The 26,231-nt window shown below is 48.8% G+C and overlaps 1 protein-coding gene and 1 long non-coding RNA gene across 4 annotated transcripts in view; one reads left to right on the top strand and one right to left on the bottom strand.

The window, feature by feature from the left end:
• Nucleotides 1-521: 521 nt before the first annotated feature.
• Nucleotides 522-3,218, bottom strand: LOC112318899 (uncharacterized). 3 transcript variants are annotated; one of them, XR_011650510.1, is made up of 5 exons: nt 3,095-3,218; nt 2,393-2,624; nt 1,717-1,811; nt 1,145-1,245; nt 522-818 (listed from the first exon to the last, which is right to left on the bottom strand). It is a non-coding gene; the product is annotated as an uncharacterized lncRNA (long non-coding RNA). The 3 variants fall into 3 exon arrangements; XR_008425301.2 differs by lacking the exon at nt 1,717-1,811; XR_008425302.2 differs by lacking the exon at nt 1,717-1,811 and having other exon boundaries at nt 2,760-3,213.
• A 173-nt stretch (nt 3,219-3,391) lies between these two features.
• Nucleotides 3,392-26,231, top strand: part of TP53BP2 (tumor protein p53 binding protein 2) — a 51,795-nt gene continuing 28,955 nt past the window's right edge. The window contains exons 1-2 of the mRNA XM_053912707.2: nt 3,392-3,701; nt 21,353-21,500. Of these exons, the coding sequence (XP_053768682.1) occupies nt 3,675-3,701; nt 21,353-21,500 (175 nt within the window). The 5' untranslated portion in view covers nt 3,392-3,674. The remainder of the gene's footprint in view (nt 3,702-21,352; nt 21,501-26,231) is intronic.

Below are 26,231 nucleotides of genomic sequence, written 5' to 3'. Positions count from 1 at the left end.
ACGACAGTGAGATGTAAATTCCATGTCATTTTCACGGCACAAATTTTTCTCTTAAGTTTTTTTTTCTCCCCACCCGTAAATGTAAAAATCGTTTCTGCTCAGAAGCAATACAAAAACAGGAGGAGAGCCCCGTTTGGCCTGGAGTTCGCCATCTCCTAGGTGGAAAAAAATTGGAGGGAGCAAGGCAGGCTGCAGGCAGACCTGCCTGAGGCCATCACAGGAGTCAGGAAGAGAACCTGCTGGGCGAGCACAAAGAGAGGAGAGCTCGGGTAACTGCAGGTAAATACCACCGAGTCTACATTTAGGGAGTACCTTCCATGCTCCAGGCATAATGTTAGGGCTGAAGATACACGAACAAGTGAGCGACCCACAGGTTTTTGTTTGTTTGTTTGTTTGTTTGCCACAGGGTCTAGCTGGGGACGGATTTTCCCCCCTTGTATCATATATAAGTGCCATAATAATTAAATTTATTTATGAATAAATAAATTTAAATGACTAATAAGTAAATTTAAATTACTAATAATTACATTTAATTAAATAATTAAAATACTGCTATGGACTACAGGTGAGATATTGATTAATTCTGTTTGAGAAACATCAAACTTGACTTCCAAGAATGACATTCAGGTAGGCACTGTAGGCGTGAGGAGATGCTCATCATTCAGGGGGAGCGGGAAGGTATTCAAAGCCGAGGGGAAAGCGTGGATACACACAAGCAGGCTTGAAACTCAAGCTTCTGCCCCATCGCTCTCTTTTCAATTACCGCCAGCTGGAGGGGAATGCAGGCGAGGACTGAATACATTCGTAGGCGAAGAGACCTGTAAACACAGAGTATGCGAGGTTTCCCGAGGGAGGCTAAGTGGTGAAACGTTAAATGGCCCTACCTGATGCAGGCCCGGCTACATCGTCCATCTCTCTTAAGACGCCCCTCCTCGTTCACTCAGCTCCAGGCACACTGGCTTTGCTGTTTCTTTGAAAAGCTACGGACTCCTGGCCCTTCGCCCTTGCTGTTTCCCCCGCCTAGAGTGTGTCCCCTACTCTGCCTCATCGCTCAGACACTTTCTCTGACCTCCCTACCTAACAGAAACGTTATGCTCTTAGGTTTCCCCAGTTGCTTCCCCCCCTCCATAGTACTTATCATTACCTCACTCGTTCGTTGTCTAGCTCCCCAACTAGGATATAAGCTTCATGAAGGCAGAGTCTTTGTTTTGTTGACTGTGGTATCTCCAGAGTCTAGAACTATGCCTGGCAAAACATAAACACACAAGAGTATTACGTCAAACACGTCAGGGGGAATGAAGCAGAGAGGTAGGCACGTGGCTGGAGGTGGGGGGGATGAGCTACAGGAGTGAAAGCCCCCCGCAGCCTCTGTTTGATTGGCTAAGGAACGTGGGAATTGGCCTTTTGAAAGGAGAGAAGGACACAGCGTTGGAACATCTGTGGGAAATGGGGAGACAGTTGGGAACTCAAACCCCTGAACTCAAGCCAAACAGATAGCAATGAATTGTATGTGCCTGCGCGGGGGGGGGGGGGGGGGGGGGGGGAGGTGAGGTCCAGAGAGAAGGCAGCTCCGCACCCAGCTGCTGGTAGCCTGACTTCTCAGACTGGGTCTTGAGTGCAGAATTACAGAGTAGGGAGAAGCAGGAAGAGGCTCTAGACCCACTAGACAGGTGGGGGCGGGGGGAGGGGAGATAAAGCTGGAAGGGAGAAAACAACCCCCCAAAGAGCCTTTGGTGAATGGCGTAGAATTGAAGGAATGGAACTGAAGCTCAGACAGTGTTTTCTTTTTGTTCGTTACATGCTTCTAGGATCTAAAAAAAGAGAGAAGAAAACAAAACCCTCAACATAAACATACCTGCTATTTGGCAGCAGGGAATTCTCATTTGGCTGGAAGTGAGTTTCGGGACAGAGTGCCAGCTGCTGTCCCTCTTTCCTTCCCTCTCCTCAGGTAGGTCATTTGTGACACAGGCAGAAGATAAATAGAATGGGACCGTCTTATTCCAAGTCCTCTCTTTGCTTCTATGTCCATCTTAATTGTCTTATTAATAAGCCAGGGCTCCCAATGCTCATATTAGGTAGAATTCACTACTGTGTGTTGGTCACTTCAATTTTTGGGTGACCAAAAATTGAAAAAAGTGAAAAAAAGAGATGTTTTTTTCTCCAGCACTTAGAAGAATACCCATCACAGGGTAGGTGTTTGATGAATATTTACTGAACCAATGAAGGGATTCATTCCCTTTACTTACCACCGGGACAATTGTCTTAAAATAACTAGAATTTAGAGTTTTGGAGAACTTGGAATGGTAAATACATTAGCCACAGCTGGGTATTTCCAGATGTGGAGCAATGTGGAGTTTGATGGAGATTCTGGTCAGGGGTTTGTTGGACTCACCAAGAACTGTCCATCTTTGAAGCTGGGGAAATCCAGGTGCTTTAAGCCACTACTGAGACCGCCAGCGAAGAGAGGTTGAGTGGGGCTGCGCGGACGGTTGTACCAGAACGGGAGCTCGGGGAGTGAGGGTTCCTGGAGTCTGTCTCCCTGCAAGGTGGCAGAGGTGCCAGAACGAGCTCTGCTGCCCCGTCGAGGTGAGCCCCTGCAGTTTCCCGGGCCCTCGCCGCTCTCCCTGCGAGAAGAGCACGGAATCCAAGATACTCTTGAGCAGTGGGAAAAAAGCTCCTTAGAATGCCGCTTGACACATTCTTAACCTTTTTTGCGGGGCTTTATTTATTTTTATTGTAAAATATGCATAAAATTTTACCATTTGACTCACGGTGAAGCGTACTTTCTGCAAATTACAGAAAGTCACGCAGGAGTTTGAAATTAGAATTTGGGCCACGGCTAATGAGATGAAAAGCTGAGAGCTCCTTCCCCCGAGGAACTCCGGGAAGGTGCTACGGGCCGAACCGCCGCCGCGAATCTCGATCTCGTCCGGACCTGGCGGTCCTCGCCGCCTCCGGGGAGATCGGTCTTCCCGGCGGCCCGCAGGACCTCCCACGTGCAGCCCCTCGCTCCCCCCGAGCCCAGCTGCCGAGGGGGTGGGCACAGTCCGGGCGCCGAGGCAGGACCCGGGGATCCCGAAAGCCAAGGGCTCACCCCCCGCACAGTCGGACGCAGCAGCGGCGACAACCACCCCTTGCTCCTCCCGGGTCCCCCAGCTCCGCCAGGAGGCGCGCCTTCCAGTCGCTCCGCCGCGCGCCCCCGATGGCACGGCTTCCGCCGCGAAGAAAGGGAAGGGCGCGTCCCCGGCCCGGCGCGCGCCCGCCGCTCCGCCTCCAGCCGCCCGCGGCCCCGCGCCTCCCCTCCCCCAGGCGCGCGCCGCCAGCGGAGGGCCGGGCGGCGCGGGAGGCGGAGCCGGCGCGGGCCCGGAGGGGGCCAGGCCCCGGGATTAGTTGGTTTCGGAGCGGAGGAGGGAGCCCGGCGGTCGCGAGCGCGGAGGAGACAAAGCCGCGGCCGGAGCCCTGCGGGGGTTGGGCCCGGGGCTCGGAGGCGCCCCGGCTCGCGGAGGGGGCTGTGCGGACCCGCGCGCCCCGCCCCGCCGCCCCGCCACCCACCGCCGCCTCGCAACAGGTCCGCCGCCTCCCGGGCGGCCTCGCTCCGGGCTCCCCTCCCCCGCACCCCGCGACCCCCGGGGCGCCTCGGCTCGGCTCCAGGCCTCCCTCGGCCACCCGCTTCGATGCGGTTCGGGTCCAAGATGATGCCGGTAAGCGGGCAGCTGGGCTGGGGTCGGGGCGTCGGGCCCAGAAGTGTGTGGGGTCGCGGGCGGGGGCCTGAGCACGCGTGGCGGGGGCCCGTGTGTTGGGAACCTCGGGGAGCGGCCGCGACTCCGCGCTGCGGGTTCCCACCCCGCGCCCGGGCGGGCGGGAGCGGGGAGACCCTGCTCGGGACGGGGTCCCCGTAGCTGCTCCAGAGCAGCCACTCAAACTTTTTCCGTCTGGCTGGGTTCTGACTTTTTGCAGTTCTTGAAGGTCAGAAGCAGGGAAACCGAGAATCTTACTGCTTTGTCTTAAAAACAAAATAAAAACCAAACAAGTTTTCGTTGGCGTGAAATATACATACTGAAAAGAGAGCCCTTGCTTGCTTTTTAATTGAATTTCGATCTCGGTGCCTGCAATAGCAGCAGAGCCGCTCTCTCTCTTTCTGGAAAACTGGTTTTATTAAGTGCAGTCGCAGAGTTTTTGATCGCAGTGAACCGTCTGTGCCTGCTGGCCCTGGGAGGGTTAGTGAGTTCCTCCCGGGCTCCACGGGCGTCGGACGTGGCCACCAGGCCACAGGTGTACAGCAGGCTTGAGGCGTTTTTTGAAATGCCTCTTTCCTGCAACGGCCGCACAGTCTGGGAGTCTGCAGTGGCTTCTGCAGACTTCCCAGCAGTGCGTTTTCTCCGGGAAGTTGTCTTTGCACCCTTCCCACCGAGGCAGGGTCGTCTTGGAGTTTTCTCATGGCTGCAATTGTCCCAACACAGAAGCAACGATTACTTTTCTGCAGTCTGTGGATTGGAGGGAGCACACGTTTTATTTGCCGTCACAGACGCAGAGTCCAATTATTCTGTTCCCTGGCCCCCTCCACTTGTGTGGTGGGGAGGTATCCCGAACCTTCATGCAGGGAACGAACTGAATTTATCGGAATTGATCATTGGGTTTAGATAGTTTGGGATCTTCTGTCCTGCCAGGAGCCAAGGAACTTGAAAGTGTTAATAGAAGTACGTGTCCTGTTTTGGTCTAACGCCTGGTTATGAAGTTAGGCATGTGATGTGAATGTCCAATGAGTACAGATGATAGATAAGCGGGAAGGAGTTTGCTGTTAAAGTGTTTGTTCCTGGGATTTACATTTCTTTGCCTCAGAATAACTCCTGTTGGCTGGCTGTGCGTTTTTCCTACGAATAGGAGCAAGACAAGTGTTGGTTGCTGCAGTATGATTTCTTCCTTACAGATCAGCTTTATGTCAAGATCTCCTTTGGGCTTTCTTGACACTATTGCCTCCTCCTCCCAACTGCATGCCAGATCACCAGGATTTGTAAAAAGTTAGGGAGCTCTGGAGACCATGTTTGATTTAGCAGTGTGATGCTTTCCGACGGCCTTTCTGATGTCAGAGCGGGAGGTTTACAGAGAGACGGGCAGTGTGGTGTGCTGGCATGCCCACCACCTTTGAAGCCAGCCTAGCCCTCAGTATTTGCTCCGCTACCACCTCCGTGACCATCGGCCTTTTTTCTTCTTTAACAATTTGTTCCTTAGTTTCATCATCCGTAAAATGGGGATAATAATAGTACTGCGTCCTTGGGGTGGTTGAGAGGTTAGGGTTACCGCTTTTGAAGTAACTAGTTCGGTGCCGAGCTTGGAATAGATGCTATGTAAGAGCTCCTGGATTTACAAGATTGGTTACACTGAGATTTTTCTTCTTGCAATATAGAAACATGAACATAGATTTTTATTTAGTAAGCTCATGGTATATATGTCTTTATCCTGTAATATTTTGGGTACTTGCAAATAAGACTTTTCTTAGATATATTTCTCATCTCTAGCTTCGAATATGGATTTTATTCCCAGCATTGAGGGAGATTTTGAATTTCCTTTGAAAAGCCTCACTGACGTACCAGGAAAAGCATTATGCTTCCTACAAGAAACTGGACAGTGTTGGAATGTAGATAGTTGCCTTGATACGCGTTTTTGTTGTGGCGGGGATGTGACCTTGGTATCAGGATGACCACTGTAACCATTTTGAAGTGGACAGCACTGGGGCACTGAGAGCGCGTCCCTCGGTTTGCTTCTAAAGGCATTCGGAAGGGAGGGAGCACTTTGCGGTGTTAGACTGCATTCTATTAAAAATGTGCAAATAAGTTGTGTTCCTGTATTTTCTCACCCAGCGGTAGAAAATCAAGTGATTTTTCTCTCATGTGGGACGTGAAGTGATAATTGGGCCCAGCAGCAGAAGGGGAAGGTGCACGCTAGTAGGCTGACTAAAAATAAGTAGACGGCGCTGAGCATCGCAGTAGAGGTAATGATGGGTGCTGCAGAAGGGGGTGCGCTGACCTCACTCTTTTTCTAGTACCTGCCGCAGTCGCTGTCTCTGTGATACTGCCACCGCTCGGCGAGGAGACACCAGTTGATCTTCAATACTCGACACCTTGTTTCTCTTCACTCAACAAGGGCTCATTTGCAGTTTGAGAGCACGGGTTTTTCGTGAGCCACTCTCTTCGTGTTTCATTGTCAAAGAGAACTAATTATTAACAGCAGAAGCTCTCAGCTACTTAAAGTTATATCAGATATCTTTTTTTCATTACTTTCATGTTGCGAAGTATTACCGTTAAACAGTCTTTTTATGAAAGAGCTTAGCTAACTCTGAAAGCCTTCACTGTGCTTTTTAGATACGATTTTATAAAGACTCCTGTTTTTACCTGCTGCTGAAATGGTAAGTTAAAAATGCCTGCGCACAAAGCGCGCCCAGTATTCTGCAGTGCCACGCTGGGGGCCAGAGGACTTGAACTGGCCCGTGTCTCTCAGTAGTAGCTGTTGTGTATTTGGCATCTATGTCCAGCCCTGGTGGACACGGTCTCTTTGCTGTCCAGTGTGGTGGCCACCACCTGCCCCCACTGCACTTGAAGTGTGACTCGTGGGGCCCAGGAACTGCTTGTTAAACTCATTTCATTTTAATGATGTCCAAATAGCCACACGAGTCCGGTGGTCCCTGTATCGACAGTGCAGTCAGTTTGACAAAGCAGCACAAAGTAGCTTCGTTTGGCCAAGAATAACTTACATTCGAATCGCTTGTTTGCAGCTTCAGGTTTACATTAATACGCTAAAATGAAGCAATGACGGTCTGTTTATCCGTACTGCTTTGGAGAATGGCTTTTCTGCTGACTTAATTTAGCGTTCTGTTTAAGCCGGTGTCATCATATAGCTCTAATACAGGTACCATTTTTCAAGAAAATAATAGCTTATTGTAAACAGCTCAGTTGAATCGGTCATGATTTAGTATTTACCTTTATGGCAGTTTATCTCTCAGTGCTACGAGGCACCATAATCATTTCTGGTTATTGCATGATGCCGTACAGTGAGAGCTGATTGTGTGCGCTTCTAATTTTGGGAACCTAGGACAGAAAAAAGGGATATTGCAGGAGCTCCTTTAGAAGATTGACACCTGGTCGGTTGGAGGGATGTGTTTCTAAAGGTAACTGTGCAACTTGCTCAGCTCTGCCGACCGAGAGCTAACTTCTGCTTGACTAGTTGTGTTGTTGTCCTGTAAAAGTCTGGTCTTATTTGTACCTATTTTCCCAACTGGAATTGTATTTTGAACTCAAAAAACTTTCAAGTTATAGCTTTGCAGTATTGTACTTCTATGACTATACCATGTGCCAAAAGAATTCCTTTTTGTGGTTGAGTAGTAATTTAGCAGGTTAGCTTAGGTGTTATTCCGAATAAAACTTAAGGTAGGCTCGCCATAGAATTGTAATTCCCAGAGGCTGCTAAACAAACCATACATTAAAAAAAAATGTGCACAGTATCTCACATTTCATACGCTGTAGTGAAGTTTGTTGCCTGGGGACTCCTGCTGTATTAATTAAATGCCGAAAAGCACTGAAAATTTTCTGTAGTTTTCCCTGTTTCAGAAAAAACAAAATCAGACTTTGTAAGAAACAGCACAAGTGTACAGCAGCTTATATTTAAAAATTAATGTAGAATAATCTGGAGGGACATGGAGGGTCATTTATGCAGACGCTGCTTCTGGGAGGGACTGCTTCTCTCCCTCCTCCTGTCCCTGCCCCCTAACAGGGACAGGAAAAGCAATAAAACAAAACCTCTCTTTTCTGGAGCTTTTAAGGAATACTGTAGACCTTTATCTCCGGGTAATCTACCATGGTGTGTGGCACTCCTTACAAAGTCTTTCTAAAGCCACCTGAACGCCGAGCCCTTCTTCAGCTCAAACAGGGGACTGCATACTGATACTCATTGTTACGATTTGCCTCCCATGTTAAAAACCTCTCACCAACCTCCTCTACTGAGTACGTCAGAGAATAAGGAGAGCGGGATGCAAGAATTGAGGAATCCAGAGTATTCTCTCAGCTCCTGCCACTTCCTCAAGTGGAGCATTGTTGACATACTTCTTTTCTGATGGCGTGCTAGGTACTGAAGAGAGCATTCTTCTGTAATCAGAAGTAATTGAGAAGAGAAAACATAGATGACAGACTGGGTATGAAATGCATACTTCTGTTGGAGTGGCTGGGCAGACATTAAAATTTTAGGTCTCACTGGGGAGAGCCAAATGATTTCAGGCCCTAGGAGCCCCGTCGGGAGCACCGAGTGTTAGGGAGGCGGTGATTCTTACTAACGTGGCATACCGTCTTATCCAAAGGGAGTTATCAGACAGACGCAGGTGCGACACACGTTAGGTCCGAGGGCAGGAAAAGTACCCTCCCTAACTCAGCAGCTGTGCCCACTATTAACTTTTTTTTTTCTCCCTCCTACATAAAGTTTATCCAAAAACGCATTATTTATTTGGATGATAATAAACAGAACCAGATTTTCATTGAAAATGTTCACTTGGCCAATAAACACTGAACCTTCACTTTTGAAATGCGGACTTCAATTAATTTTTTCTAGAAACAAATTTATAGTTAGTACTCCCTTTTTTGAATTTCAAACATTTTAGCTAAAAAAAAATCCTTAAGGCACAAGTTTAAAGAGATAGTAGAAAATCTTAATGAATAAATGTATAGGATACAGGATAAACTGCTGGTGGTGATATTAAAAAATGGTCGGCCCTGGCTGGGGAGCTCAGTTGGGTAGAGCATCGTCCTATATGTCAAGGCTGCAGGTTCAAGCCCTGGTCAGGGCACATACAAGAAATAGCCAGTGGGTGGAACAACAGGTCGATGTCTGTCTGTGTGTTTCTCTCCCTCTCCCCCTCTCTTTCTGTAAAATTAATACATTAAGAAAGAAGACATGAAAAACGACAGTTAGGACAGTTTGCTGGTCTCCCACAGCGGCATGAACCATTTCTGCGTAGGCCAGTGGGGCTGAAAGCCCAGCGCTCTGATTTCCCTCCCAGGGACCGTGAGGAAGCTGCTCCCGAGGGGCAGAACCCAACGTTCTGCGCCCGACACTGCGTGGTGATGAGGTCCGTCATCCCGTCTGCCCCCTTTCAGGCCCTGTGATGGGCGTCTTCCTCTTGTTCGCCTTCAGCGATGAGGAACCTGAAGCCCCGTGGGTTCTGTCTGCACTTTGCTCCTGGTCTTGCAGCACAACTGAGTGAGGAGTCCAGGTCTCCTGCAAACAGGTTCTCTTTGCCACGGCTGTGCCTGGATTAGAGTACTTCGTGGTACTTGGCAGGACAGGTGGTGGCGACAGTGTCCTTTTGGCTGATGGTGACTTCAGACGGTGCTTTCTAGGGCATAACTCTATGTTTGAAGTAGTAAAAGGAAAACAGAGACACCTTTCCGTCCTGACATCCAGACTGGAGGTGGGATCCGCAAATGGTTCTCTTATCAATTCCGAGTGATGGAGGGGCCAGTGCCGCCCTGGCCACGGTGAGGTCATCTTCCAGAGAGACCTCGGCTCTCCCCGCTCTGCAGGGATAGAGAAGCACTGTAGTCTGAGCGGGGTTGGTTGGCCTTTGTTCGTATCTCTCAACAGGGCTGCAAGGTGACGATGTGGGGAAGAACGAGTCAGAAGTGGAGTAGTTGTGTCGGGGATGTGGAGGATAGGGGATCGTGAAGCACCCGTGGGAGACTGCCATTGTCATTCTTGAGCCATTTCCAAAGGCTGGGATGGTGGGGCAGTGGCCCGCAGGGAGGCCCACGTGAGCGGGAAATCAGGATGAGGCCACCGGGACACGGTCTGTGTGGCTGGCTGTGTTGTGAGGGGCCACGACTCCATTTAATCAGAAGAGCTTACAGGAAATAAAATAGGAACTCTGTTGAATGACCGCACACTGAATCATTGTTCTTCATTCTTCCTCGTTAACCTGTTGATTAGTTTCGGATGGCCTTTTGGGGACAGCATCTGTTCAGCAAGTATTTGTAAACACCCCCGTAGCCCAAGCATTGCTCTAAGTGCCATGGATCCAGGAAAGAGTAAGACAGTTTCCAGGGACCTTACCTTTCATGGAGCTTAGTCGGAGGCTAGGAAGGTAGGGTGGGAATTGGAAGAGAAAGAAAGAAGACAGGAAAGTTGGGTTGAAGTAGCATCAATGGGCCTGGGATGGCCAGGAAAGTGACCGTTTAGCCAAGACCTGAGTGACCCGGAAGAGCTGGTCTCGTGCAGCTCTGTAAGGGGCCTTTCCAGAAGGCAGAGTTCCTGGGGACTGTGCACAGGCCTGCAGGACACGCAGAGGCCGGTGAGGCAGGGCTTGGTGGCCCAGGGAGAGGACAGGAGCCAGGGGAGGAGAGGTACAGCAGGCAGGCTCTCGTGGGCGGGGCGGAGAGTGTAGGTGGCCCGGGAGGGGCTGTGGCAGCCACTGGAAGAGTGTTAAGTAGTAAGAGTGACATAATCTGACTGATTAGAAGAAGTCGCTCTTGCTGTGTGGAGAAGGGGTTGTGGAGGTGCCAGAAGGAAAGGACTGGGAAAGGTGGGAAGACTGGGGAAGCCGATGCCTGTTGCTGGCACGTCTACAGAAAACTACCTGAAATGAATGGAAGTGTCGCCTTATCACACTAGGGACCCAGCTGGTGGATGGAACTGTCTGTGAGCTCGGTCGACACAGTTTGCCCCTTGTTCTAAACATCCAGAGAGAAGAAACAGTAACACCTGCCCGGGGTTGGGAGCAGGCCCAAGTCAGGGACAGGGCGAGATCACTCCCAGAGCCATAAGCTCCTTCCTGTGGGACCAAGGAGACACCGAACGGTCCGTATCCTCAGCAGGCTCTGAAGGGCCTGAGAGAAAGCCGCCTTCTCTTCTCCCACCTGGTGCTTTAACACTGAACAGAACACACCAGGTCTCTTAAGGAAGCTGTGACCTTAAAAATGCCTTACCCCTACCATACTCTTGACCATATAACCGTCCCTCCATGGAAGCTTCTGATGCTTTCTCCAAGGGTGGCCATTTTTTAAAAAGCCAGTGATGTCTTCATTTTATTGACAGAGATACAAAGTGGCAAGCAACTCAGCGGATCCAAGAGAGAGCTGACTTGACTTCTAGAAAGGGTCTCCCCGAGCCAATGTTTTTCTCATCACAGGGACATCTAGATGGTACCTGCTGGCTAGTTTGTGGTATGTAGGTCATTTCTGGGTAACCCGCTGCGTTCCTGAAAAGGGAGCGATTTTGGACAACACTGTTACATTAAAAGGAAGAGGATTCTTCTCTGGTCTTTTGCTTGTTGCTTTCAGCAGGAGGAGACCTCAGCGCCGTCCGCTGCCCTTTGGTTCTTCCCTTCGCTCTGGTAGCTCTCATCCCCCCGTCACTGCCCCCCCCACCTCTTCTGCTCTCCCCCTCTTTTGCCTGGGCTGGTTCTCTGCCCACTCAGTCCAGGCATGGTGGTCTTTCTGAAGCAGAAATTTGCCTCTTTCTTCTCCAGAATTCTTCTACACTGACTTCTGTAAACTCCCCAATTAGATAGAAAGTGTCTGTATCGTCTAGCCTGGTGAATTTCAGCCTTTTTATGCCTACGTACCCTTTCACTCCAGAATATTTAGCCTCACAGTGGAAGTGATCAAAAGACTCGGAACAGCAAACAAGGGAGCGTTCCAGCACTGCATCCCCCGTGGAAGAGACTGTGTCGTGTGAGAGCTTCGTGGGGGCGGAAGAGCACCCACTCGCCCGCTGCTCCCGTGGCCTCGTCGGGAACCGTGTGGCGTCCGGGAAGATCTGCTCACTGCCTGGCACGGGCTCCCGAGGAAATAAATGTGCTCCAGGGCTGTTTGCGGGGCTTGTGGTTATGTTTGCTCCCAGCACGCTGTACCCTGTCCTGTTTCATGTTGCGTCCGTGACCCGCTCTGCGTCATCCGACTTTGCCGTGACTGGGAGTGTGTAAACAAGAATTACACGCTCCAAGGTCTTCAGCGCATCGGTGGCTCATGGTTTGAGAAGAGCCGTTCTCACCTGCCCAGCCTTGCCCCCACTGTCACATTTCAGCAGTTTCAGGGCACAGTGGGGCACGCGCCAGGCTTTCTCACGTGCCCGTGCCTTTCGTGGGATGCCTCTCTGCCCGGACGGTCCTCTTCTGGTGTGTCTTCCTCATCCGTGGGCGTTCAGTTTCACGGTACTCCTTGCAAGGGAGCAGGGTTTTTACCTCTTCTCACTGGCGTCACGCAGACCTCCACAAAGAGGTGGTCACGTGGCGTATGCGTGTGTTTGCACGGTGCCTGCGCTGTCCCATGTGCTGGCCGGGGTGCAGACCGTGCCTCTCATGTGTGTTTCTGCTGTTTAGTGCCATGTCTGACACGCTGTAGGATTTAGTAACTACTGAGTGGGGTGAGTGAGTGCTCTTAGATTTGATTTTCTTTGGGGAGGGTAGTTCTTGCTCACTTAAATTTAGGCCCATTATGGCATTTTGAACGTTCTTCAAGGTTCTCTTTAAAGTGGAGTAACACTTCCACAACGAAGTGCGAGGTGGAGGGGGAGAGCTGGAAGCCAGGGACGGCGCTCAGTCCACCGAGCCACGCCAGCCAGGCCTGTAAATGTTTCTTGATGCCTAGTGACATGCATGTGCTCTGTCAGACTGTGGTCTCCAACCAAAGGTGCACTCCAGATTGGCTGTGTGTGAGACCCTCAGATAGCCTTTGGGGGTGGGGAAGAAACTGGGAGGAAGCATTTAGGAACCAAAACTTTTGTCCTAAAGGAATTTATAGGCCAGTAAGGCAGATAAGATAGGGATACAGGTACCTTAGCTGTGACTGGTGGGGGTGGGGGGGTGCCGGGTGTGGGTGGGTTGGGGGGCAGTTTCACGGTGCTGGAGTGATATTCTAAAAGGATAGAAGTGACTTCGACACCAAGTGACAGGGTGCAGGGGACAGGTGGGCTACTGTAGGGAGAGGCGTGAGGAAAAGTGGGGGTTTCTGAGGTTTCCCATTTGGTGATTTGAGGCTATGACACTGGAGCAGATTATTTGAAATAAGTCTTAGGTCTTAATATTTCTTATCATTAAATGAAAATTCCCTGAAATTCAAAATATGCAGAGATAAATACTAGTATATGCGAACCTGTGATGTTTTGATGTTGGTGTTGGGTTAACTGTTGGTATTATCATTGTTAACATATTCTGGACAGATTAATACGCTGTCATTTGCTAGTGAAACAGCTAACGATGTACATTATTTACGGCAAATTTCTCAGAAGCCGAGCTTTATGGTGCATCCCCCCTGGCTCATGACCCTGCAGTGAGGTGGGTTGCAAACTTCAGTGCGTGGCTGGGCCCCCATGCTAGGGTCTCTGGGGGCGGGGCTGAGACTTTCTGTCTCGGACAGGTTCCCAGGGGATGCTGATGCTGTTGCCATGGGACCATGCTTCGAGAACTGCTCTGGTGATTTTTCCCTGACGCAGAAGCCTGCAGCCTTGCTCCTGACCCTCCAGACCCCGCGCGACCTCGCCCATTTACCTCTGTGTCCCCCTTCACCCGGGCCTGCGCTCCTGACAGGCTGCCTTTTTTCCTGGTTGTGGGGCGCACTGTCTCAGGGCCTCCATAGGCGGTGTCTTCCCCCGGGGGGTTTGAGGCTGTGATCGGCTTCCCCCTCTCATCACCTCCATCCTGGCCCTGTAGGTAACTTGCTCATTTTTCCGTCATCTGTCTCTCCTCCTCCCTGTCCCCACAGCACGCACTGCTCCACCACCGTAGTCCCTGTGCCTGACCCGTGCGTGCTGAGCCCTAAGGTGGGGTGAGCGAGTGATAGGTGATGTCACCAAGGAGTTGGGATTGCAGGGGACACAGAACCAGAGCTCCTTAGAGGGCCTGGCGGTGGTGGGATGTCGCTCCTGTAAGTCTCGGGGGAGGTACCGCCAGCCATTTACGTCTGTGGAGGGAGTAGGTCGTTAGACATCAGGGACCAGCGTGCAGCTTTCTGAGAGCACCCTATTTTTAGGTCTGTAATGAATTCTTCCCTCAATTGAAGTAACCACATCATGTTTGCTGCGTCATCTTTTCCCCGGAATGGTTGTTCTCTCAGAAAATGATGTTCTCTAGACAATACCGGGTGAATTGCTAGGGTGTTTCATGGGTGGTGAGCATTTTTAACAGTACTGGTCCGATTAGTGCTGAGACCCCATGCATTGATTTCTGAAGTCTGTCCTGACCTGATGTAGTGACCCAAGGAGTTGTTTCTGATGAAAAAAAAAAGAATTGTGGACCATGATTTTATGACTTTGCTTTAAATCACTCCAGTTTGGCTCGTAGAAACCCAGGGGCTGATTTTCAAGTACACCATGGTAAAAAGTGGCACGCACTTCACGTGGCGGTAGGTTTCAGTGCCATTGGCCCTTAATAGGACATGGGCAGGCAGAAGTCAGCGCGATTGACGAGGATTTAAAAAGAAGGGTAGTGGTCTCAGGGGCAAAGTTCAGGGAGGACCGGTTCAGAAGTCATGAGGCCTCTCAGCAGTGACCCCTGGTAACTGCAGGAAGGTTGGACCCATCAGCAGCGGGGCTGGGAAGGACTTGAGTCCCTGAGGGAGGCCTCGCAGAGACTCCTGGGGTCACCTCTTAGCTTTCAAGGGGACAGGAGGGCAGCCCAGGCTGGGGGAGCAGAGCAGCCTCGGCCCCTGCTGGGTGGAGAGTGTCATCATAGGGAGCCAAGGTGAGCAGTGTGCAGTGACCCCTGGGGATGGCGCCGGGTCTGCTAGGGGCGGGGCCGGAAAGTTCCAGAAGGCTGGGGTGCCTCTCACCTGTAACCCCTTCCAGTGCCGCCAGCCACCATTGGGTGCGTGGCTATGTGCGTCTGAGACACAGGAAGAAGCTTTGGCTGATGTTATGATTTTTATTTATTTATATTTATTGATGACCCTTATTACAGATGTCCCCCATTTTCCCCGCTTGCCCCCCTCCAGCCTGCCCCCCCTCACCACGTGGTTGTCGGTGGCCATGGGCTGTGCGATTCTTCGGCTAATCTCTTCCAGACCCCCACCCCGCCCCCCTGAGATCCGTCAGAGTGTTCCATGTACCCACGCCCCTGGTTTGGTTTTGTTGGTCGATCCTTAGTCAAACCCCCGCTCTGTACTGCAGCGTTGACCAGGCTGTAGGACGCCGGGGAGCAGCCTGGGCCCGCCTGTGCGAGGGGTGCAGTGTTGTGAAAGTGACGCCACCACGCACGTGATTTGTGCTTCTCCCTTCGCGCTAAGCCACCTGACTTCTCTGGTGTCACTGCCCGCCGTCCTTACCTGGATGTCCCTGCGTCGAGCTCGGCTCCTGTGACTTGCAAGATTTGGGCAGGATTTACGTCGCTCTTTTACAGATTGTTCATTTTTCTCCAAAGGACAGTTTCCCCCCTCTCATATCTTTTTTCCCCTGAAGTGAGCCTGAGGGATTTGAGTTTTTATAAATCAGAACTCTGAAGGTGGTGTCGCAAAGCCTAATTTCCTTTCTGTGACGGGAACATCTTACACTCGGTTCCTTTTTTCTTTCTCTGGGACGTCATATGGTTTTTTAAATCAAAGAAGTAAACTTTAGCCTCTGACACAAAGTAAATTTCTTGTAAATGTCCCAGCCAGTTTTATTTTTTTTTAAATTTCTTGGAAAAGTCTTCCACATTTTAATCTAATGCCTCTTTGAAAAATGAATCACTCTTATTAATGGCATAACGTTATGGTTCCAGTGAATATGTGTACTGGGAAAACGGAACTCTTCAAAATAAATCTGTGGTCCATTCTTTTTAAATGAAAGTTGTCTGTGACTTTGGATTTTTGGAAGGGCAGATCTTTTATTCAGACGTGATGTGGGCATGAATGAGTGTGTGGAGGTTGCCTGGCACAACATTTTACAACTAGTGTTTTTTCCAGAATCTTCTTTCTCTTCAGATTGATCATTTTAAGAAGCATGCGCAAATAATAATCACTTTTACCATTTTTAGTGACATATCTTCATATTCTTTTATATATTTTCACAGTTTGTATGTTAAGTGTACGTTCAAATTATAAATTATTGTAAAAATAGGTTGACATTGCGACTGAAAAAGCTTAAGAGTGACATCTGCTCTCCAAATGCCACTGATGTCATTTGTGTTTTTCATACAGTCAGTTCATATGGGCATATGTTTTAAATGGTTATAATATGCAACTCACTACCCTGCCTCGTATCTTTATCTTCCCATTTTTTTAACACTGCGCTCACAGCAAGCAGTTGGCAGCTGGGTGGGAGCCCTTTCAGCAAATGTATTTGAACTCACTTTTCCATTGCTGGTTAGTGTTCCATCTTACCTTTCACAGATCTAACACTGGAGTGGAAATCTTCAGACACAGAGTGTTTCTTCATTTCAATTATTTCTCTGGGATAAATTCCCAGAAGTAAGGTCATGAGGTGTCCATATGGCTTTTGATACATGACTCATTCTACTTTACAAATGGGATTTTAAACAATGTATCACCATCGTGTTGAGATTTTCAACAATGTATCTCCATCATGTCCTGGAGTGAATCACTTTTTTTGCAATCTTATCTCTGCTGGAGCGTATCATTTTAATTTAAAACTCAGAGTTGTAAATGGTACCTCATTGCTTTAATTTACATTAATTTTCCTCTTAGACTTTGTCATTTATATGATCATATACGATTTATCTGTCTGTTACATCCTCTGCTCTTTAATGTACTCGGTTGTTTATTGATTGACTGATCTCTTCTCCTGCAGTACGATTAAAAAAAAAAAAATGAAGTTCCTGATTCACAAGTTGGAAGGAGGGTCGCGGTTTGTCACTGAGGAGGGCTGACCCGGTGCACATTCTCAGAGGGAAGCAAAGCCCTCTGCCCTGGTGCTAGACACGTGTGAGCGTCTTCAGGTGCCCCTGCAGTTACTGTCCCCCCAGTGTCCTGTAAGGAGCAAAGTACGTCTGGAAAGGCTGAGGTGTTGTTTTGGTCTGATTGTGGCCGCACTCTGTGTGATGGAAATCGTTGAGCTCGAAGTTCCCAGGAACACACGTGTAGCTTGACTCAACAGGAATAATCAAGTGTCTCACAGCTGTTTCCCAGGGGAGTTCACTCTAAGGGAACCATTCTGCTTCTCGTATGGGAAAGAAGCGAATGAAGTCATTGTCTGTTTTCTTGGAATATGGTATTTTAGGGTGTATAAAAAATGCTAAGTGTCAGGAAAAGATGGCAATTTGGAATAAGGATACTGTAGATGATTTTTTTATGGTTGCCAGTAATTTATGCCTCTTTGCTGAAGCCTCAGTCTTATCTCAGTTCACATTTATTGTTTCCCATTTCTGAATTTCCACTTTCCACCTACAATGCCTACAATGTAGTACTAAATTGCTCTCTGATTTATCCGTAAGTTTTATCTTCTTTAAGAGATTTTTTTCTCTCTGTCAGATGAGTGAGCATGAGTGGGCCTTTTCAATGGTGATACAAGTCATACACCATAAAATTCACCCCTTAAAGAGTGCAGTGCAGTGGTTTTCCGTGTATTCACAAGGTAGCTGTCATCATTCATTCCCGAACATCTTTATCACCCCCAAAAGAAGTCACTCCCCCAGCCCCACTGGAGACCCCTAATCCAAAGGTTTGCCTCCTGTGGCCTCACCAATTAAAATCCAGATTCTTGTTTTGGCGTTTGAACAATGGTTCTCAGACCACCAGCCTTATCAGCATCACCCAGCAGCTGGGCTTGTTTGAAAGCAGAATCTCATCCCCCTCCCAGATCCACTGAGTCAGCCTCTGTGGTCAGCAACTCTCTGTTTACACACACAGAGCGGAAGACCAGGGGCCTGTAAGGTCTTGAATGGTCTGGCCTCTTTGAATTGTTGTCTTTATAATCCTTTGCCTTCCTTTTCCACTGGTGGGACCTGCTCGATCCTTCCTCCAGGTCTTTTCATTTGCTGTTTCCTCCTCTGGGGACATTGCTGGGCTTGTGCCCTCCATCCGTTGCTCAGGAGCCCTGTCCGACCCTGTGTTGACGCTGGTGGGTGTGAGCGTGGACTCGGGAGTGCTGCTGCCCTGAGCAGCTTTGGCTTGCCTGCCAGAGTCCCCCTCCCCCGCTCCCCACCTGCTTTCTGCCCCAGGAGGCCCATTTCTATAAACTGCTCCCCAGGCCAACTGGCTGCTGGTCTGGTTTGTCTGGTGGGGGAGTGGCAGGGCTGTAAGAGGGCGGGAGCCCAGCTGGGGCCCCACGGAGGACTCAGCTCCCTCCCCGGGGGCTGGCTCTCCACCCGTTCTCTGCCTGTCCTGAATCTGTGCTGTGTGCTGTCCTAGCTACATAGTGAATATTAGTTCTGCCTGAGAGCTAGCTCATACAGTGGGCGGCCTGTGACTGTTGAGTGACTGTAGCATGATACAAGCTTCTGAAGGAGTGAGGAGAGGACACACGGATTTCCCTCGGGGTCTAGCTTCTCTGCATGCTGTACCATTTACACACCTGAGGGAAGACTCGCTGTGAAAGTGAACCGGAAGCACACCTGTGAAGTGCAGGGACAGCCAGCGAACTCATTGCCCATGAGCAAATACTTCCTGTTTGCTTCCTGTTGGCCAACGTCCAACCATAGGCTGAGGTGGTCCTTTTACTCTGATGCCGAAGAAACAGCAGAAATAAGTGGCAGCTCTTAGGGAACTTGGAGACTCTTATTTTGAAGATGAGGAGGCTGAGATTCAGGGAGGTGACATTACTTCCCCAAGGTAGTCTAAGCAATTATTAACAAATCTGGGGTTAGGACCCAAGTCCCCTGCCAGGGATCCTGCAGCAATGTCACATTGCCAGCCCAGCATCGAGGACTTCAGTTACTAAAGTCACCACAGGGCTAATCTTCATACAGGAGGGGTAGCTGTGGGGTGAGCTCATGTACTTGCCATTCATTCCAGGATTAATTCTGTGGTTTCTTTGGGAAATAGTGATCTTAAGTAGAACACAGCTCTCATCATTCTTACAAGTGGGGGTCCCCCCAAAGTGGAGTTTATTATAAAAAATTTATATTCTTACATGTTTAAACTTCAGTCACCTTCAAAGTTCTCTCCATTTGATGCAATACATTTATCGAGGTGTTTTTTCCACTGTTCAACACAGTTTTTGAACTGGTCAATTTTGAGGCCTTTTAGTGCTTCTGCTGTTTTTTTGTTTCACCTCTTCCACATCAGCAAAACTTTTCCTTTTGAGGACTTTTTTCATCCAGGGAAACAAAAAAAAGAGTCGTTTGGAGGGAGATTGGGTGAATAGGGAGAGTGAGGCACAGGGGTCATGCTGTTTTTGTTCAAAAACTGCTGAACATTCAGCCTGGTGTAGGCAGGTGCGCTTGTAAACCACCCATCATGAAATGGGCAAAGGCATTGAAAAGAGTCTTCAAAAAAATTCACCGAAGCCAAACGCAGCCTCTCACAACAACACCAGCTGGTGCACTGATACAGATGGGTTCCTAGAACACTCACCTAGTGGGGCAGCCTGGACTACAAGGGGCCCACCCTCCAGAAGATAATTCCGGTTTTTTTGCATCACCCCTTGTATTTGTAATTATACTTTTAAATAAATGAAGGTATTGTTTTCCAGAAAAATAGACCAGATCTCTATTAAAGTTGGGTTGCTGTTATTAAATAGAGCATTTCCTAATACTGGGCTGGCCAACAAGTGTGTATGGTTTTTTTCTGTAAAATAAAAGACACATTTTTCATTTTCACCAATAACTTTATTGATTTGGATATTTTGAGTATGTTGGCTATCTCCACGTGGTATAAAGTTGGTTGTTCTCAATTAATGTCTTGATTTGATTGTTATCAAACCCGACCGTGGAGCACTGTCCAGGGAGAAAACCTCCAGCACAAACTTCACAGACCACTTTTGACATGTTCCATCAGTCACAGCACTTTCTCCCCACGTTGCACAAATCTTTTCTTGTGTTTCAGCTGCAGTTTTACCTTTCTTGAAATAAGCACAATGTGCTGAAAATGTTGCATATTCTCTTCCGTCTTCCGTATTAACATGGCTATACAAATATTCACCAATATTGATGTTTTTTTTTTAAATGCACGCTGATATGAGAGCTGTTACAATACAATCTAACAAAATTGTTTCAAATGAAGTTAAAGACAACCAAGCGCTACTAGAGCCATCATATGGGAAAAACCCAACATACTTCTTGGCCAACCCAATGTTTTCCTGCTATAAAGGACAGCTTAAAAAGGGTAGAGGATGGATCGGAAGAACAAAATCGTACCCTAATTCTCTCCTTTAGTGGCCAAGTAGATCTTCTGCGCCCTTTATTACTGTTATTTATGAAGAGAAAATAATACCTGTCCTGCCTCTCTGAGAGTTGACGGGTGTTTCTGAGATGGCGTGTGAAAGCGCTCTGAATGGTGATATTGGCAGGTAGGGCGCCCTTACCTTCGGGAGCAAGAGCCTTTTGTTTGTTGATACAGTGTGTTTGGAAGGCAGACTGTATATTAAATACTCCTGTATTTAATACACACCTCTAAGTCCCATATTTACAGTGAAAACAGTTGTTATTCTTGAAGTGTTCAGCTTCAAAGAAAGTTTTGGTATGAGTGGGGAATATAGAGGAGAGAAGGTACTATTTCATACTAAAGTGTAAGTTGTCATCTCCCTCGTTAAATAGGCTGTATATTTTGCCAGAGCAGCAGCAGGTGGAATTCTGTGAGCTTCGTTAATGTTTGTTAAGTTTGGGTTCTAAGAAGTGGAGCCTTGGATTCCCTTACCTGCAAGGTCAGACATGTGGAGCATGACAGCCGATCATTTCCTCTTACACCAGGTTGGTGAAGCCATGCTTTAAAGTAGGTATTTCACTTGATGAAAACGTTCCAGGTTTAAAAATACAGTTTTTTGGACAGGTGATGCATGCGCATGGCATAAACATTGGCTTGCCCTCTTCCCCTTCAGGGGCAACGGTGTGTTCCTATGTGTCCTTCCAAAAAGGGGCTGTGCATAGGTACGTGGGGGTGACATCCCGGTCACCTCACGGGACTGCCAGGAAGCTCTGTGTGCGTTTGCACATACTAAGAACTGTGTAAGTATCTGGCGGACAGATCGCACAGATGAAATGTCAGGGAATGATTTGGTTTGACCTTTCACGTGACCTGGTTTGACTGTACTCCAGGGCTCTGCTGGCCCAGCTCCCGAGGGGGCAGGGACTCCAGATCCCTCCCCAGGCGTGGGCCAGGGGTCAGCCAGACTGTTCTGTCGAATATTTGCACTTGACGGAGACTGGGGAGGGAAACCGAGGGCAAACCAAAAGTAAAACGGCGCCGGTGCGGGGCACCCCCATCACCACCGTGTTTTCTCTTGTGCCCAGATGTTTCTCACGGTGTACCTCAGCAACAACGAGCAGCACTTCACAGAGGTGCCCGTCACCCCGGAAACCATATGCAGAGACGTGGTGGACCTGTGCAAGGAGCCCGGCGAAAGCGAGTGCCATCTGGCTGAAGTGTGGTGTGGCTCAGGTAGGAGTCCTTACGGGCCATTCATTACTGTTGGGTTTGGCCGTGGCCGGGGGCGATGCTCACGTTTGTACGCAGAGAAGCTGTGGAGTAGCGTGTCCGCCAGGAGACAGTGTTCCCGGCCCAGCTTCATTGTGACGTGGAATTCTTGCCCTTTTCTTTCTTTGCTGTACAGTGAAGACACCGCAGCAGAATGGTCAGAGGACAGGCAGCTGATCTACCAGCTGGGAGCTCCGGTGTGGGGCTCCTGAGTATTTTTTTGTATCCTTAGGTTCTGCTTAATCGGACATTTGGAGGCCTCCTGATTGTTCTGCCCTCCCTGAGGTTTTGTAGGTTTTTAGGGAAAGCTATTCAGTGTTGAGTTACTAGGTGGCAGGAGGCAGCGGTGAAATCATAGGCATTATTTTAAGCCTTGAAATCAATCCCTCTGAAATGGGGCGGCCTGGTTTCTTTCGGGGCCCTTAGGAGTTCGCAGGTGTGGGTGTAATTCTTCCCGAGTCCCGCCTCGTTCCTGCACGGCCTGGCTGAGCGCCCGCTGTTTCTGGTTCGTCCTCTGGGGGCGCAGGCTGCCTCTCCCTGAGCTCACTGTGTTCACACCCAGCCCTTGCCAGGCGTGTCACCTTCTTCCCTTCTCGTTGACTTTCCCACTGGTGGGTGTGGTGGAAGTTCCTCGCCTCCCTGGATTACTTACTCTTTTAACCCTCACGTAGGAGCCAGAGTTGACCATTTGCACAAAGAAACGCATGTGATACTTTTTAAATTAAAGCCGGACTGTTTGGCTTTCCTGTTGACACTCTGCCGAGGCTTTCTGTGCTACTTAGAATGACACCCAAAGGTCTCAGAGGGTGTTGTCCTTGTTGTCACCTGGGACCAGCTTGCTCCTTGCCCCTCCTGCAGCTTCTTTCTATTCCTGAGAAAACTGCACTCAGCCCTGGCCCACCTCAGCTGCTGGCACTAGCTGTCCCCGTGACCGGGCTTGCTTCCTTCTGGATTTTGTCATTGTGGGTCCTTCCAGCGATTGGGGTCTCAGTTAAAATGTTACCTCCTCGGAGAGGCTTTTTCTGAACATCTGCCGAGGTGTCTGTGAAGTTGTCTTCCGCTTCCCGATGAACCCTCTGCATGGACATTGCACGCGCTGTGTGTGTGCGCGCCTCCTTCTTCATTGCCTCGCTGACCCCCGCAGCCCCAAACCTGTGCACTGGAGTGCGAACTCCCTAGGAGGAGAGGCCTCGCTCACCTTGTCCTCGGCTGCGCCCAGCTCAGGGAGAGTCCCGCCTGGTGTGTGCATGGCAGGAGCTCAGTCATGGTCACTGACTGAATAAACGAGCACCGGCCGCTTCGGTCGCCTCCTCACGTTCACCGGAGTGCCTGGTTTTATACTTGGCTGAGATGACTGAGTCGCCCCCATCCCCCCCCCAGAGTTCCTCAGTTTCCTTCTTCCTCGTGCCCAGGCTCCCGCTCCTCCTTGAGACCCAGGAGGCCGCTCCTCTGTTCCTCTCTCACACACCCATGGTGTGTGATGGTGATGAAGGATTTTTTCTTCTAACTTTTTAAATTAAAACAAGACAGATGAACGCCATCAGACGAGAGATTATGTTCTTTTTGTAAAAGAGGAAATACTACAGATAGGGTGGAAGTCTCTCCCCCAAACCTGTGCCCTGATCACGTGACGTGATTGCTTGCAATTTCAGCAGATGGCTTTTCAGACTTTTCTCTGCATTTGTATGTGACTACAGAAATAGTGTTGTGGGTTGTTTCTTCCTCTGTTTTTGACTTATGCAAATAGTATCATACATATTAACATCCTGCAATTTGCTGCTTTACCTTACAGCATAGCTTGGAGATCTTTTAAGGTGTGTAAGTTTACATCATTATTTTTAATTCCGTAATTTTCCATAGTATGCATAAACTGTGGTTGATCTAACAGTTCTGTATTCATAAACGTTTAAATTAATTCTCTCATTTTTATAAATGCTGTAAGCATTTCTCTAGGGTAGATACCAAGAAATGGAATTGCTTGGTTGAAAGGTCTTACATTTTAAAATTCAGTGTAGTGCCAGATTTCCCTCAACAAAGGCTATATAAGTTGACAGTCTACCAGTTATTTCTAAAAGTATTCCTCATCAACAGTTGATACAATGATATATTAATTATTGCTAGGCTGATACTGCCATTTTTACGTTTATTTATTAGCCCTTTGGGTTTCCATTTTTAAAAAATTGTTTCTCCGTAGCCCCTTTTCAGGTTTCCTTTGGTTTTTGCCTTTTCTCTCTTGATCTGTAGGCATTAAAAAAAAAAAAAAAACCCAAACAAAAAAAAATTCTATTTGGACTTCAGGCCAGACTATCCTGTTTGTGGGAAAATTCTTTCCTTACTCCAAGACTGTAAACATAGTCTTCTGTTATTTCATGATAAAAGTTTTAAAGTCTTTTCCTTCCTTCCCTTCCCCTCCCGCCCTCCTCCTCAGTAATTTTTGTGGCTGGTGTGAATTAGGGATTTAACTTTCTCCCCAGATGGACACTGAGTCTTCTTCCGTGCCTTACTGAACAGTCGTCTTCCTCCTTACTGGTATAGCGCATTGCCTCATGGACCGCGTTCTGTCCCCTACAAAGGGGTGTTTCTGTAAGCTTTAGCCAGTTCCTTTTATTTTTCAGTTCTTATTGAAGGCAGAACCAGGCTTACTGACTGTAGTTTTATAATACTTTGGGTTTTATAACATGCTGGGCTTGCCAGTTTTATAATCTGGAATGCAAGTGCTTATTGCATTCTTCTGCTTTTTCAAAAAATACCCAAGCTATGCTTGTATATTTTCTTTCTCACATACATTTTAGAAGTATCTTGAAAGGCTCTGTGAACAGCTCCGTTGGGATTTTGATTGATTGCAGTGACTTTGTCATTAAATTGAGGGTTAAGTTTGTGTGGTGTGGTCAAGAGGGAGGTCTTGGGCATCAAAATTCTGTCTCTGTCATTTACCAGCTTTGTAATCGAAGGCAAGGCACCTCCTCCCTGTACTCCTGCAGCGCTTTGTCTGTGGCGTTGGGGTGATAAGAGAGCCTGTCCCAGAGGCGTGCGTGAGGCTTCCAGCATGTAACACTTGCCGCAGGCTTAGCACGGGCCCTGGTACATTTGGTGTTAGCTCTCAGTAAGTGATGGCTGTTATGTTTGAACTGCATCCCCCCTCCCCCCCATTTTGCTATAAGTTGTCCAAATTACCCCATGTAAACAATAGTAAATATATAACTTCGATTTTGTTAGCTTCTCAGGTTCCTTATCTTCTTCCACTGACAGTCTCTTTACACTGGGCAGCCTCTACGTGTCATCTCTGTTCCGTCGCTGCCCACTTGGTTGTTTGCGTAGAGGACATTTCTTGGATTCCTGCGATGGGCTTGGGGCCGTGCTCCACTGGCAGGGATACAGAGATAAAAGTATCCCGCCTTCAAGTCGAAGCAGGTTTCAGCAGACGTTTAGAATAGGACGTGCTAACTGCAGGAATGGACGGACGTGCTCCATCTGCAGAAGGAGACAAGGGTGCTGGGGACGAGTGTCAGTACGAGGAGGCGTGTGTTCAAAGTCACGGAGGCACGAGTGCCGTGACCAGGAGAGAGTGTGGCAGGAGCATGGGGTGCGAGTGGGGCCTCAGCAGACCTTTGGAGAGTATTTCTGCGTGTGCAGAGCACGCCTGCGCTCCTGTCGTCATCGGCCGTCAGGCCCTTAGCTCCTGGACCTGACCAGGAGGTTCATGGCCTTTCAGATGGTCCGACCCAGCAGGCACTGGAAGTTGCTTCACTTCCTCTGAGTTCTGTCTTTGCTTCGGGAATGTGGGGATTTTAGTCCTTTTTCAATGAAGAGTGCGAGTGTGAGTGTGTGAGTGTCTGTTTGGTGAGGAGGTGGAGGGTCTTCTTAACGTCTTTTGAGGGGGTGTCTACTTGTCTGTGAGTGTTCCCTTTTGGGGGGTCTTAGTTAGGGTTTCTGTGGCTTACAGAAGAGGGCGTCTGTGTCGCCTCAGTCTGTCACGTTCCTGTAAACGGAATCAGAGACGCACATCGTTGCAACCAGGCCGATTAAGTTCAGGTTCGTTCACCAAATTGGCTGCTGCATGTTCAGCGGCTCCATTTTCGGCCGTGTTGTTTATTTACGGCCCTTAGTGTCTTTGATCACGGACAAGGGCCCTGAGTTTTCCTAGGCCATTCCAGCCATCTTATGTTGGAAGTGTCATCGACATTACTGGAGTGTTTTTTTTTTTTTTTTTTTAGTTTTAATTAGTTGCGTTCTCCAGTAGTATGTTTGGTTTTTATATTTAGGTCCCTTGAGACTGGAAGACTTTTTGATGGGAGCTCGAGATATAGTTCTCCTGAAGCCCCCATCTTTTAGTGTGTCCAGCTGAGCCCTTCTTTCTATCTGTGGAAAAGTCCTGACACCTGGCCATGTCCCTGGGGGGCCAAGTGGGTGTATTTTCAGTGCAGGGAGTAGCCTGTTGTTGGGAAATGGATACGTCTAATATTTTTAACATAGTCTTTAAAATTATAATTTAAAAATAGTCTAACAGATATTAAGTCGAGGCTATCTAAAAGTTGTTTTTACAGTTTTTGGTGTATCTATTTGGAGAATCTTGGGACCTACAAGGTCCCAACAAATTAGACTTACAAGGGGCCTCAGCCACCATCCCGTGTGACAGACGATGGAAACTTGCGGGCCCCCGGGGGATGAGTGGCCGGCCCATGTCCGTGAGGAGCC

The sequence above is a fragment of the Desmodus rotundus genome, chromosome 10 (genome assembly GCF_022682495.2).
Source record: "Desmodus rotundus isolate HL8 chromosome 10, HLdesRot8A.1, whole genome shotgun sequence".
NCBI classification, from domain to species: Eukaryota; Metazoa; Chordata; class Mammalia; order Chiroptera; family Phyllostomidae; genus Desmodus; species Desmodus rotundus.
Note: the sequence above shows the minus strand (reverse complement) of the source record. Positions and strands in the feature narration are given on the sequence as shown.